Genomic DNA, 12,096 nt, shown 5'->3' with positions numbered 1-12,096 from the left:
ATACTGAATTTAATGTTTAGAAAAAAATAAAACACAATACCATTCATAAAATTAAACCATGCCAGTTCTCAGTATAGCAACACGTATTCGCTATGTCTTGCCTAACATCTTCAGTCAAGTCAACCTAAGTTCATTACAGATTTTAAAAAATAGGCTTCTATTCCAAATTACCTCTGTATACTGAACCACTCCTTGATGGATGACATCTAGAACACTCCTGAGCATCAGTTTCTCCACCTGCAGCAGCCACTTCTCTACCATACCCTAAAAATCAAAACGCACCACATACAGTATGTCCACAATGTTCTGTCCAACAAGGTAACATTTGTCAACACAACAAAAATATAACAATATTAACAGATATAAACAAGAATAGAAACAGACACGTACAGTATATATCCATTTAATTTAATATATATATATATTAAAAAACTACTGTCATAAATATATAAGCACACAGTCTGTTCTATACCTTGGCATGTGCTGGATAAATCTTCTCTGACATGGGAATGGTCTCCTTCTCGGAGCTGATCATGCCGACGATGGCCAAGTCCTTGGTGAACTCCAGTTTGGCGATGCCCTCAAAGCACTTCTTCAAGTGGGGCTGCACACACAGCGGGTCTTTGGTCTGAGACAGGATCTCCAGCAGCTCGTCATTGGATAGGAAGAAGAACCTGGGGATATGATGAAGAGCAAGAAGAACAACCACTTGACAAGACCCTTAAAAGGAAAGTTAATAATATGCTTTTTGTGTTATATTGTGTTGTGTGACGTAGGTGAATTGAAAGTGCTGTCCTTAGTGGGTCATCCATTTACATTTTAGGTCATTTTATCTAGCTTGACATTTGTTTAGCATCCCTTAGGAGTAATTTGGTGTGAATACATGAGTCAAAAAAATCATAATGTAGTGTGTACCTTGGGAAGTAGAGCCTCTTCATTTCAAGGTAGGTATTGAGGCCTTTTTGGATGTCATCTAGATACATGTTAGACTCCTGTAGCCTCCCCAGCATGTTGTGCTGGGCTGTAGCCACCAGCACATGTGTATCCTTAACCTGGACCAGTGGAATTGCAAAAAGCAAAAGCAAAGTGCATAAGACTTCAATTGTTCACAAGCTAAAACAGTGGAGTTGTGAATATCAAGAGAGACTTACCGCCTCAGCGATGATGTCCTTCCAGTAGCCGTCCACGATGCCAAACTTTCGTCCCTCCTCAGGCATCTGGGCAATGATGTCCTCAGAGCTGAAGATGGGTTCAAGGTAGAGCCAGGTGGATTGACACAACAACATAGAGTCTATGATGTCCTGCATACTCACCAGCTTGTCCTCCCATTCCTGGTAAGGGGGGGTTGTTATGGTGAAAATACCACAGTTATAGCAGCAATTTACAAAGGCCTACATAATATTCCAGAAATTGAAAACTAGAAACAACAATAAAATATATATATCAGATTAGAAATTATGAAATACTCAAAAAATAGTGTTGTAAACATAATCATATGAAAACAAGTCCATACAAATAGATTGTGGATGCAGAGGAGGATCACAGTGTAGTCATTCTATCAGCCTGCATTCCCCAAACAGGTTGTTCCAAACCTTTTTATGATAATGTTATGGCTCCAAACGAAGCCACTTCCACTGGAGTGGCAGCACAGAGGTTGTGTTTTATGTAGAACAAGCAATTTTGCTACTTGTTCTGGCATGAAATTGCACATGCATTCTCACTTCCTGAGATCCAAACCTAAGTGGCTTTAGTTGGCAACTGTGCGTAGAGATTTTTTATGTCTATTGCTCATTTTATATATGTTGACTTTTAAATACAGTACATTATTAAAGTTGTAAACATTTAAACATCATAATACTACATTGTTACAACAAATCATCATAGCTGCTTGTAGGCCTGTATCTATCCTGCAGCAGTTGAAACAGTGATCATCTCTTACCTTACATTCACTCTCCATTGGCCCAATGAAAGGTGAACCTCGCATGGTCTGTGCCTTAATGACATGGTCATCAAGAAGCACTTGGATGTCATCCACTGCTGACAAAATATTGGTCCCCTATGATAAATTATTATATGTATTATTATGATATCAATACAGATGGGCAGTTTGAGTAAAAGATAGGGATGGCAACCAAACCAGCATGCAAGTGGTTGGTAATATTTCAACATTCAAGATGTATTCCTTTGGAAAAAGTCACAATTATGATGATTGAGCATTTTAGCTTGTGCCTATTATTATAAATGGTTATTTGTTTATGTGCTGGCCATACTGTATCTCTATACGGAGTGAAATTGAACTTGAGGTCGGCCCATTCATTTTTCATCTTCTCCATTGATTTCTCCAGAGAGAACTCCTTACTGGCCGCTGCTCCAATCTCTTCCAACCTAAGGGAGGAGGTTAAGAAAAAACACCATCACCCTCTGATCATGGAGAATATTTCCACAACTTGTTTTTGGTCATTCATTTTGCTCTGTTGCGTGTGTATTTAAGCATGGTGTAAATGTCAGTAAAGTGTCTCACACCTATCAGAGAACTTGGAAAGCCCCAGGTCCAACATGTTGAATAGTGAGCTGTCCGCATCTGGTTTGACAACAAAGCCCACAATGCTACTAATCTGTAGACAGACAAGAAGTGTCATCAATTATTTACATGATGAACAGAACAGGAGACGCACGACTCTTGGTCCTTAAGAAGTGAATCTGACACTGATAGATATGATCTAATGAAACAAACTAAATATTCATTCAGAATAACCTTCTCCCAGTGGCGTTCTTTGATGCCGGGGTTACAGATGGTGGTGAGGATGGGTAGGTGCTGCTTGAACGTGTCTATCTTGCCTTTGAAGGTTTTAGCCACGCGACAAGGGCCGGGAAGATTAGACAAAGACTTAGTCAGTTTATGTGTGGTCCTCCACATGATGTCCAGCTCGTCAGAGATTTTCTCAGCATCCAGGTGTAGGAAGGGACCTAGGAGTTAAATGATAAAGGAAGGGGGCACCAATGTGAAAACAACTATGCATCCTACTAGCTCTTGCTGGGTGCCATTGGTCGTTATTTATACCGTTGGAAGTTTTCACACAGCAGCTGTGAGAAAACAAAAAAATGGGTGTATTTTTTCTCTTATTTTCAGAAACTTACCATTCATCCATTCTTCCGACATGGTCTGAAAGCTGAGTGCAGTGTTCCAGAGCTGCTCATAAGGCTGTTTGTCAGCTATCAGATCCTGAAGCATTGGGAACTGGCTCTGCTCCCTCTCTAGCAAAGTCTGCTCTTTGTTGATATCCTGCAGAAATGATAATGGTATAAAACATTTATTAATTCAGCCACCGTCTGAAACATGACTTTCAGGAAAAAGCAAGATCTTTTTTCTCTTATGTACCAAAGCTGTAAAATAGAAAAGAAAAAAGAAAATGCATTTGTGGTATCCAAAACATTGCATTTTAGTCTTGGATTGTAAAGAATACTGCGTTTCTTACCTCTAGTTCGAGGAGAGCGCCCTCAAGGTTGGCGGAGATTTGAGAGAGATGTCCCACATTGTTCTTCATCTCGTCCATGTTCATCACGTCCTTCTTCTTGAAGGCCAGGATCTCCTTGTCCGCGTCCTGCAGCCTCTGTTCAAAGTCCATTATCCTGAGACAGTCAAACATGGCAGCTGTCATTTCAGTGGTTGGCTTAGGAGACTCTATAGGTAGTTTGGTGTGTGAGAGAACACTGAGTGCGGCATGTTCTTCCTATACATATCATTTACAGCTTTAGGAGAGAAATAGATAAAAGCATGGACATTCTGTACATTGTGACAGTGTGTGTGTGTGTGTGTGTGTGTGTGTGTGTGTGTGTGTGTGTGTGTGTGTGTGTGTGTGTGTGTGTGTGTGTGTGTGTGTGTGTGTGTGTGTGTGTGTGTGTGTGTGTGTGTGTGTGACATCCCCAATAGGTTTTGGAAGAGACATACTGAAATCTAAAGTTGGATATAGAGATTTACTTCTCCATCTTGAAGCTGAATGATCTTCACGTGGGAGATCTAGTTGAAGATGAGGAGGGACACACAACACCACACTGTGCGTGTGGTGATAGTGACCTGTGTGAGGAGTAAGTAAAGAGTGTGAAAAGCACTATTCTGTAACCTGGTCTGAAGGTATTTCTCGGCCTGTCCTTTCATGGAGGTCATACGATCCTTGCTGTCGTCAAGCTCAATCAGGATCTTATTGGGCCACTGGAAGACGCGGGAGTTCAGCCACAAGTCATCAGCTATAGTAAAATACAAAATATTTAAAAAAGTTAGTAAAATTGTATTTTCCGATATTGATAGATATAGTTGGGGCTTTTTTAAATCTACAAGAGGTTTCACATACGGGGTAGAGTGGCAAATTCCATGAGGAAGCTGAGGCGGTAGGATGCCGCATCGATCTCATCGATCAGCTTGTGAACGGTCACTTCACTGGTCTTTTTAATGTACTGGTTGAGAGACACCATCTCGTCTGTGGTTTCAGGAGTGCCTCTGATGGTCTCGGTAATCTCCTCGTATTTTTGGCAGATTCTGTGGGGGGTACCACATTTTTTTTTTTTTTTTTGAATCTATGTGTTACAGTAACGATATTAAGGAGGTAGCTAGTTTCCTCTCACCCCTTGTTAAGCTCTCGGTTCTCCTCCACTTCAAACATGACGATCATGTCTTTCAGTCTGGCAGCGCGCTCACACAGGTCCTCGTTGAGCTTGCCGGCATACAGGCAAAGCATGGACAGGGGCACCGTCACGCGCAGGGAGGCGATCTCCTTCCACAAGTGATTTATGCACTCAATTTTCTGAAGATTGGAGAGAGGACTTTGGTCAGATCAAGTAGACAGCAAATGCCAATTTAAAAACAGGAATTGTAAGATGTAAAAAGTTTTAATTACATCTGTAAACACTTCTAGTGAGTGCTTCTCTTTGAGAAAGGCTGACATATCCTGCTTTGCTGTATGGTCCAGTAGATTGCTATATTTTTCATATACTTTCAAATACCTAAAGGAATAAAACATTTGTTATTAGCCGTTTCTTTACACTTGCTGGTACATAAGAATAACTGAAATACATACTTCTTATGTACTGTGTTATTACTTTTTAGGTCCCACTGTGTTCTTGTGGAAAATATCTTTGGCTTCGTTAATGAAGTTTGTAACCAGTGACTCTTCAGGACCGACACTGCGTAGATACAAGTTGTTGATATCGGGAAAGAGGTGACATTCCACCTAGGCCAAAGCACATCAGTCACAGATTACACACGTGTCGCATAAAAACTGAAACAATACTGTGTATGTTTCCTAATGGCAATAAGATCATAAAGAGCTTGTGGTGCTATGGGGAATACTGTACCCGAGGGAGCTTCTCAGCACTCTTGATGATTTCCATGAAGGCTCTGTGGATGAGCTCCCAGCATTCCTGAAAGCTCGGAATGAAGCGAATGTGAGGCTCGTCCACATGTAGCTTCACCAGCAGCACCTGAGACTGGACGTACTTCAACTCATCAAACACCTCGCCAAAGTCATTGCCATCCTGGAGAACACAGAACACATGGAATAAAGTCTTACAAGTAGATTTGGTAGCTATCCCCTTGCAGTTCCAAAGACTATTTTAAAGTGTTAAAGCTGGGGTATATGATTTCTGATTGGTCAAAGTTAACATGAGCTGACACTTTGACCAATCAGAGCGAGGCTCCGATTCTCTGTTCACTTTGGCACGACTTTGTTGGTGTAGAGCGTGTCAGGGAGGGACCATAGGGGAGGGACCAAAGAGAACAAGTGGAGCGGTTGAGGTATTTCGATTCGGATCTCTATCCCAACTGCCATTTTCTCCCCAAATCCTCCACCCTAGCTTTAAAGGGATAGTTCAGTATTTTTGAAGGGGGATTGTTTTAGGTACTTAGGCATAGTTATTGTTTTACATTATGGAGATGGTAATCAGTGCAGTCATTATAAGGAGTTTAGGGGAGATGACGCTATAGCTGAAGTCAGACTAATACTGTTGCGGAGGGGGCCAGTAAAACAAAATTCTCCACATATATAAATGCTAACTTAAAACCTAATTATCCGTTCAATGGTATGCTAAACTTAAATTTCTCCCCAGCTGTATCTGTAGCTGTACAATAACTTTGCCTTAGTACCCCATACAACCCCACTTCAAAAATACTAAACTATCCCTTTCAGAAAAATTGAATGACAACAATTCTTGCCCAAACCTGATGTATAGTGAAGAAATATAACAGGTCCTGTAGTGATTTTATGACCAGGCTTCGGAGCTGCGATGACATGAGAGCAGCCACACAGCTGAAGAACTCCTGGATGGCAACTGGAACCACCTGTTCGCTATGGGGAATGAGGGGCAACCATAGGTCCTCGAAGGTGTCAAAGAGGGACGCACATTGAGGCAGCCACCTGAAAGAAGATGGTTGTGAGAAGTTCAGCTCTAGCAAAACAAAAATTGTCTTTAGTATCAAAGTATAATAAGAATTTAAAGGTCATGTCATATATATAAAAAAAACAAAAAAAAAACAGTAATTGTGTAGCAATTATTTTATTGGCCTTATGTATGTAAATGTATCATAATTTATTTCCCCAAAATTTGGAAAATTTCTGAAAAAAAGGTCATACCAAAAATGTATACATTTTCCTTATGTTTTCTCATGTGTCTCTTTCAATTTATAAAGTATTATCTTATGGTTGTTGCATGAGGGCTTTATTCCTTGTAAAGTGCAGTACAAACAGTGTTTTTTTGGACATGACATGAATAGAAACCTGAATTAAAACATCTTAAAACTAAATCTTAACATTCAAAAGAATATAAAGTCAGAGTTATTGATAATTGAAAATTCAAATTCACAAATCCAATCCAAATGTGTGCCTGGACTGGGTTTTGTCTATGTCACATGACACTGTTGGTCGTAAATATTATCCTTGCTGTAAACATAATCCCCTTCCAAGAGCATGTATGGTCACAGCAATACCTGAAACTCTATGCTGACTGAATTGTTAATGCAGTGTTTATCCTTTATCTTTTCCCTGTTACTTCTTGACATTCACACAACCCCTTTGAGATAAATGATGTCCTCTTGATTGAGTAGCGTTTAGGGTATCCAAGCGAGTGCAAATTACAAACGTGAAATAAACAAACACAGCTAGTTCCTATAAATTAGGCTGGCTCAAGTTTCAGTAATGTAACCATGGCATCCTACATAGTCTAAGAGGATATACAACAGGCTATACAACAGGCCATACAAAGGATGCAATGGAATCCTAAAGTGCGCCTGTGTGTAAAGTATTCCACTGAAAGGCAGCTTGGCAAGGATGTGACAAAGTGGACAAGGTGGGAAACATGAGACTGCAATAGGATTAGCTCTGTTGGTCGTGTACATACTGCAGAACAATGAGAAGACACACTACAGCGGTTAAGTAAGGCCATCACCTTGTGTTCTCGCTGACAGACTGGCTGTTACGAGACCGTCTGGCAAACTGGCACTACTCACTTTTGGAGCAGCTCGTCTCTTGTGGTTTGGCACTGTCTCTGGACAAACTCTTCAAACTCAGATGGAAGGAGGGGGAGGGTGGTGGAAAAGAGGTCCTCCAGTCGAACAAATCGCAAGGATGTGAAGCTGAAAAAAAAAAAAGATTTTAGCTTCAGTTTATTCAAGATTTTTTTTTTTATTTCATTTGTTTGCACAAAGAAAAGAAAATTATTATAAAAGATATGATAGGGGAGAACGGGGAAATGTGAGCCATTGGTAATGTGAGATACCCCCTGTATCTAGGCGACTGTGGCCCAGGTGGTTAAGCTGGTTGGCCAATGATCCTAGGGTTGGCGGTTCGATCCCAGCCCGGCCACTTGTGTCATGGTCGTTGTGTCCCTGGGCAAGACACTTCACCCACCTTGCCTCGTGTGAATGTGTATGACTGCTGTATGTTTGAGGTGGTGGTCGGAGGGGCCGATGGCGCTGAATGGCAGCCTCGCTTCTGTCAGTCTGCCCCAGGGCAGCTGTGGCTACTATGGTAGTTTACCACCACCGGTATGACTGTGTGTGAACGAATTGTCTGGAACCCTGTAAAGCGCTTTGAGTATCAAGAAAGGCGCTATATAAATCCAAGCAATTATTATTAATTAATGGAACACATTTTTGGTCATGTGAGATATATGTTTTGAAGCCCCTTTCATTTCCCCTTGGCCATGAAAGAGGGGACCTCATGATGATGTTGTAAGCATGTTTTTTTCACAAAAATGTCTTATTTGTTTTCATGTAAAAGTACATTTTCTTGCTGTCAACTTAATCGATTGTTGTGCCAAAGCAAATTGATTCAGGTAGAAAAACTTATATCATACATGTTGATGAACTACCAACATATGAAAACATGTGATGATGATAACTGAAGATTAGCCTGATTTGCTGAGAGAGGTAGTTTTTTTCTCAAATTGTGGCAGTGGGGTAAAGTGAGTCAAATGCTGTGGGGTAAAGTGAGACAGTGTCTGTGCCATCTCTTTATATCCATTATATTTGAGGTAGCAATGAGACTAGTTTGAATAAGACAAAAGACAATGTGCGCTGGAGGTGGGGGTTGATGGTTGAAGGGGTGTCAGCAAGGGTGTGGTTTGGCACGTATGTATGTGGGGGACAGGAGAGTGACCTTTAACACCAGTAGACTCAAAGTAATATGTCTTTATTCAATGAATGATCCCAATAAAACAAATGCAAAAAAATATTAATCAAAGACTCAAAAGATGGAAAATGACAGCTGGGTCTAGTCCTGTGTTCTGAGTCCAAGGCTGTTCTAGCTGGTTCTGATTGTTCTTTGCTCTGACCCCCAGACACTAGCTGGCACTGGGTCCTGTGTTCTGACCCCCAGACTGTGTTTTAATCTAACTGGTTATATCTGTCATTTGAATGTTAATTATTGAATAAGAATTATATGGTGTATTTGATCAGAGTTACTTTCAAGTGTTGGTCAATTAAGAAAATGTTTTTCTTAATTGACCAAACCCCATGATTCTGTTACTCGTCCGACATTAGTTTTGGAATATTTGGTTTTCAAGCTAGCTGTCACTCAGGATAGTAACTGTTACAACATTTGTTGTTATGGTAGTTTCAGAGTGGAAAAAGTAAGTGGATCAGTTTACCCCCCTTGATTTCTCTGGTCTGTCTCAGTTTACCCCACAGCTGGGGTAAACTGAGACACAAGACAACTTTATTTAAAAAAATCATATTTTCACTGCCCTTTGTCATGAATAAATTCTGCTAATGCCCTTTTCTAGGAAACATCCTGAATTAATGGGAAATGTGTAAATTTGACTGATAAATCATTTTAGCTCCCTTAGAGGGAAGCAAATGTAAAAAGTGTCTCACATTACCCCGTTCTCCCCTACTTGTACAAGGATAGTCACTTGCATATTAACACACTTTTACCTAGATAGTGTGTGCTCTCATATTTCCTACAGATACAGAGGAATCCAAAGTAAACAATGATGTTGATGATTAGCAATACTGTATGTAGGTTTGAATTTCAAAAAACAGCTCTTCAGTATCTACAAATGAAAATGTTCCCACATTGCTGGAACATATAGGAATATGAAAAGTTCAGACTTTCTAGTAAAATATGCTAGAATAAGTCAATTCCATAATCGAAGCCTTACCGAATGCATAGTACAGTACACTTACGTGTTGAGCCAAACATCCTGCAGTAGGACCATAATGTGGCTGACAGTAAACAGATGTTGGCTTTGCCACGTGTGGGCCTCCTTGTAACTAGTTGCCCATGGCACTGGTGCACGGATCTGCCTCCTGGGAAAGGGTTTGGGGACGCTGGTAACGGACAGTCGCTGGCGCTCAGACGGGTCCATCAGAATGTAGTCCACTGACAAGGAACAACATGGAAGATGGATGGACTGACAGACGAGATTGACTGATAACTAGCAAGAATGAGTAACTTTGTGAACCCAAGTGAACATATGAAGGTATTTTTTTGTGCAAGCAGAGTTATAGTGTCAATAGCAGCAGATTTAAAGTGTTTGTTTTGGTCAGACTGCTTGTGAAATGCAAAAGTGAGACTGGGGTATGCTAAGGATGCCAAAATGAAGCAATACTGCCATTAAAGCTATAGTACGTAACTTTTTTCATATTTACATTCAAGCCATCTCCAAATGAGTTGACACAAAGTTGATTAAGCCTATTAGCTCCACAAAACTCTCTCTGTATTTCTCAGTACGGCAGCCTTTAAAACTGGTGTCGTCCCCCCCACTGGCGAAGAAGCTCAGAAAAATCCCAAAGAGCGCCCAAGAGATGTTTCAGTTGTTGATTCAAAAGCTGAGAAATCACTTGGATGTACAGCAGAAGGCATATGATCGTCATGGCTTACCTTGTGTATATGCCCTGACAGTGTTGTTGTAATAACTCCGAATTACTCAAGGGGGGAACAGAAGCTACACATTATAGCTTCACTGACAGATCACTTTACTGTTTTATACCTATGCTCTTCTTGAGGCTGAAGTCATAGTCTTTTTTGACCTCCTCTTCCATATTTGCTCTTATGACCTGCAGTTGTTTACTTCTAGCCTGAGAGTCAGGAGGCAGCAGGCCAATGATGTTCATCATCTGCTGGCACGGCTGGGGGGCCAGCACAGAGCTGGGGATGCCAGTGGTGATGTAGTGCCTATACCTCTGTGTGAGCAAAGTTAAGATAAACAGTTTGTAAAGGAGAGTCAAAAGGATTGTAATCAGCGACTTACTGTACATGTTCATGGCTGAATTTAATTTATACTTGCTTCCAGGTCTTTTTCATTAGGTTCTGTCTCCTTGGCCTTCATCCTCCTCTCGTGGCTGTACATGATGTCCAGCTGCTCTTCAGGAATCCTGGGCGGGCTGCTGGGAGTACAAAAGTTTCTCGATCGATTTGTCTGAGGTGAGAGTTGAGCAGCTTGAGAAGATCCATCCCTATGAAAGCATTAGACCAATCAGATCAAGTGCTTCAAGAAAAAATACATATTAACGATGGAGTCAGCGATTCTGGAGAATGCTTGCTGTCAAAATCACTTTTTGTCAGAATCATTGAATATCTCCTCACGATCAGCTACCTGTCCGTAAAAACATCTGGTGTTAATATACAGTCTAGGCTCTGTAAAATGGTAACAACTGGAATTTAAACAAGGTGGCCCACAGTAAGATGCCTGTTGCGTATTAACTTAATTTTTCAGTGCACACACAGTACGGACATGTGGTGATCATGAGGAGATATGCAATGATTTTGACAAAAATATATTTTGCCAGCAAGCGTTCCCCAGAATCACTGACTCCATTTTTAAGAGATAAGCTTTTGCTGAAATGCATTGCTTTCAGGCCATGCCTACCTTCTCCCTAGTGCAATTGGTCGTCTCCATCCTCGTGAGGTATTTGCTTAAAGCCTCATTAAGATCAATCATCCAGAGTAGTCTTAAGTGATCACATTATAAATTATCATCAGATGTTAAAGTATAGAACATTGCGATCTGGGATAGTTATACATCGACTTAGAGTCACACAGACTGGAGGTCAGAGAAATTTAAAAGGATACGAGGCCCAGCTTGTTTAGGCAAAGACTGGCGGTGAGTGTGTCGCCTGTGCTGGAGTTTGATCATTTTCAGGTCCTGGGCCCGGGGACTGTAGTTGTTTCCAATGCATTCGCTGGACGTACGGTGGTGACGTTGCTCTTTAAAGGGAACGGCTAGAGTCCAGGAATTGGACTGGAGGATGGGCGGGTGATGACTGTGCTTCAAGACAATCTAAAACCAGGTAAAATAATGGAGGTTAGTGTGTTTACTTGGCAAATATGTGAGAAGAATTGGCATCTAAAGCACTAATATGATACAGTGATTACTTACTTGATACAGTTCTGAGGGTTCTGCACTGCAAGCCATGGGCAAAGGAGGGGGAACAGGATATCCTCTGTTCTGACTCATATTGTAGATGGAGTCATCCCCCATCTGTCGTTCAGACAAAAATAATAAGGGCCTCACCACAAAGGACCACTGATATCTAATTTGAATGCATAACCCTTTGTGATCCTTTCCATTTCAGATTATTTTACAAGCCTTGCTGCTTCACAAGCC

General features: G+C 41.0%; 1 protein-coding gene across 1 annotated transcript in view; it reads right to left on the bottom strand.

Annotated features, from left to right (window-relative positions):
- dnah3 (dynein axonemal heavy chain 3) overlaps nucleotides 1-12,096 on the bottom strand; it is a gene marked incomplete at both ends in the record, with an annotated part of 31,454 nt that overhangs the window by 18,992 nt on the left and 366 nt on the right. Inside the window, 23 exons of the mRNA XM_080045871.1 lie at nucleotides 172-264; nucleotides 473-674; nucleotides 916-1,052; nucleotides 1,152-1,331; nucleotides 1,940-2,056; nucleotides 2,271-2,385; nucleotides 2,524-2,615; nucleotides 2,756-2,967; nucleotides 3,139-3,283; nucleotides 3,477-3,731; nucleotides 4,055-4,245; nucleotides 4,350-4,534; nucleotides 4,621-4,799; nucleotides 4,893-4,998; nucleotides 5,095-5,225; nucleotides 5,350-5,529; nucleotides 6,212-6,407; nucleotides 7,496-7,621; nucleotides 9,674-9,869; nucleotides 10,480-10,672; nucleotides 10,777-10,876; nucleotides 11,606-11,769; nucleotides 11,869-11,970. Of these exons, the coding sequence (XP_079901997.1) occupies nucleotides 172-264; nucleotides 473-674; nucleotides 916-1,052; nucleotides 1,152-1,331; nucleotides 1,940-2,056; nucleotides 2,271-2,385; nucleotides 2,524-2,615; nucleotides 2,756-2,967; nucleotides 3,139-3,283; nucleotides 3,477-3,731; nucleotides 4,055-4,245; nucleotides 4,350-4,534; nucleotides 4,621-4,799; nucleotides 4,893-4,998; nucleotides 5,095-5,225; nucleotides 5,350-5,529; nucleotides 6,212-6,407; nucleotides 7,496-7,621; nucleotides 9,674-9,869; nucleotides 10,480-10,672; nucleotides 10,777-10,876; nucleotides 11,606-11,769; nucleotides 11,869-11,970 (3,597 nt within the window). The remainder of the gene's footprint in view (nucleotides 1-171; nucleotides 265-472; nucleotides 675-915; nucleotides 1,053-1,151; nucleotides 1,332-1,939; nucleotides 2,057-2,270; nucleotides 2,386-2,523; nucleotides 2,616-2,755; nucleotides 2,968-3,138; nucleotides 3,284-3,476; nucleotides 3,732-4,054; nucleotides 4,246-4,349; nucleotides 4,535-4,620; nucleotides 4,800-4,892; nucleotides 4,999-5,094; nucleotides 5,226-5,349; nucleotides 5,530-6,211; nucleotides 6,408-7,495; nucleotides 7,622-9,673; nucleotides 9,870-10,479; nucleotides 10,673-10,776; nucleotides 10,877-11,605; nucleotides 11,770-11,868; nucleotides 11,971-12,096) is intronic.

The sequence above is a fragment of the Ammodytes marinus genome (assembly GCF_949987685.1).
Source record: "Ammodytes marinus genome assembly, chromosome: 17".
NCBI classification, from domain to species: Eukaryota; Metazoa; Chordata; class Actinopteri; order Uranoscopiformes; family Ammodytidae; genus Ammodytes; species Ammodytes marinus.
The sequence above is the reverse complement of the archived record's forward strand: the minus strand, read 5'-3'. Positions and strand labels throughout refer to the sequence as shown.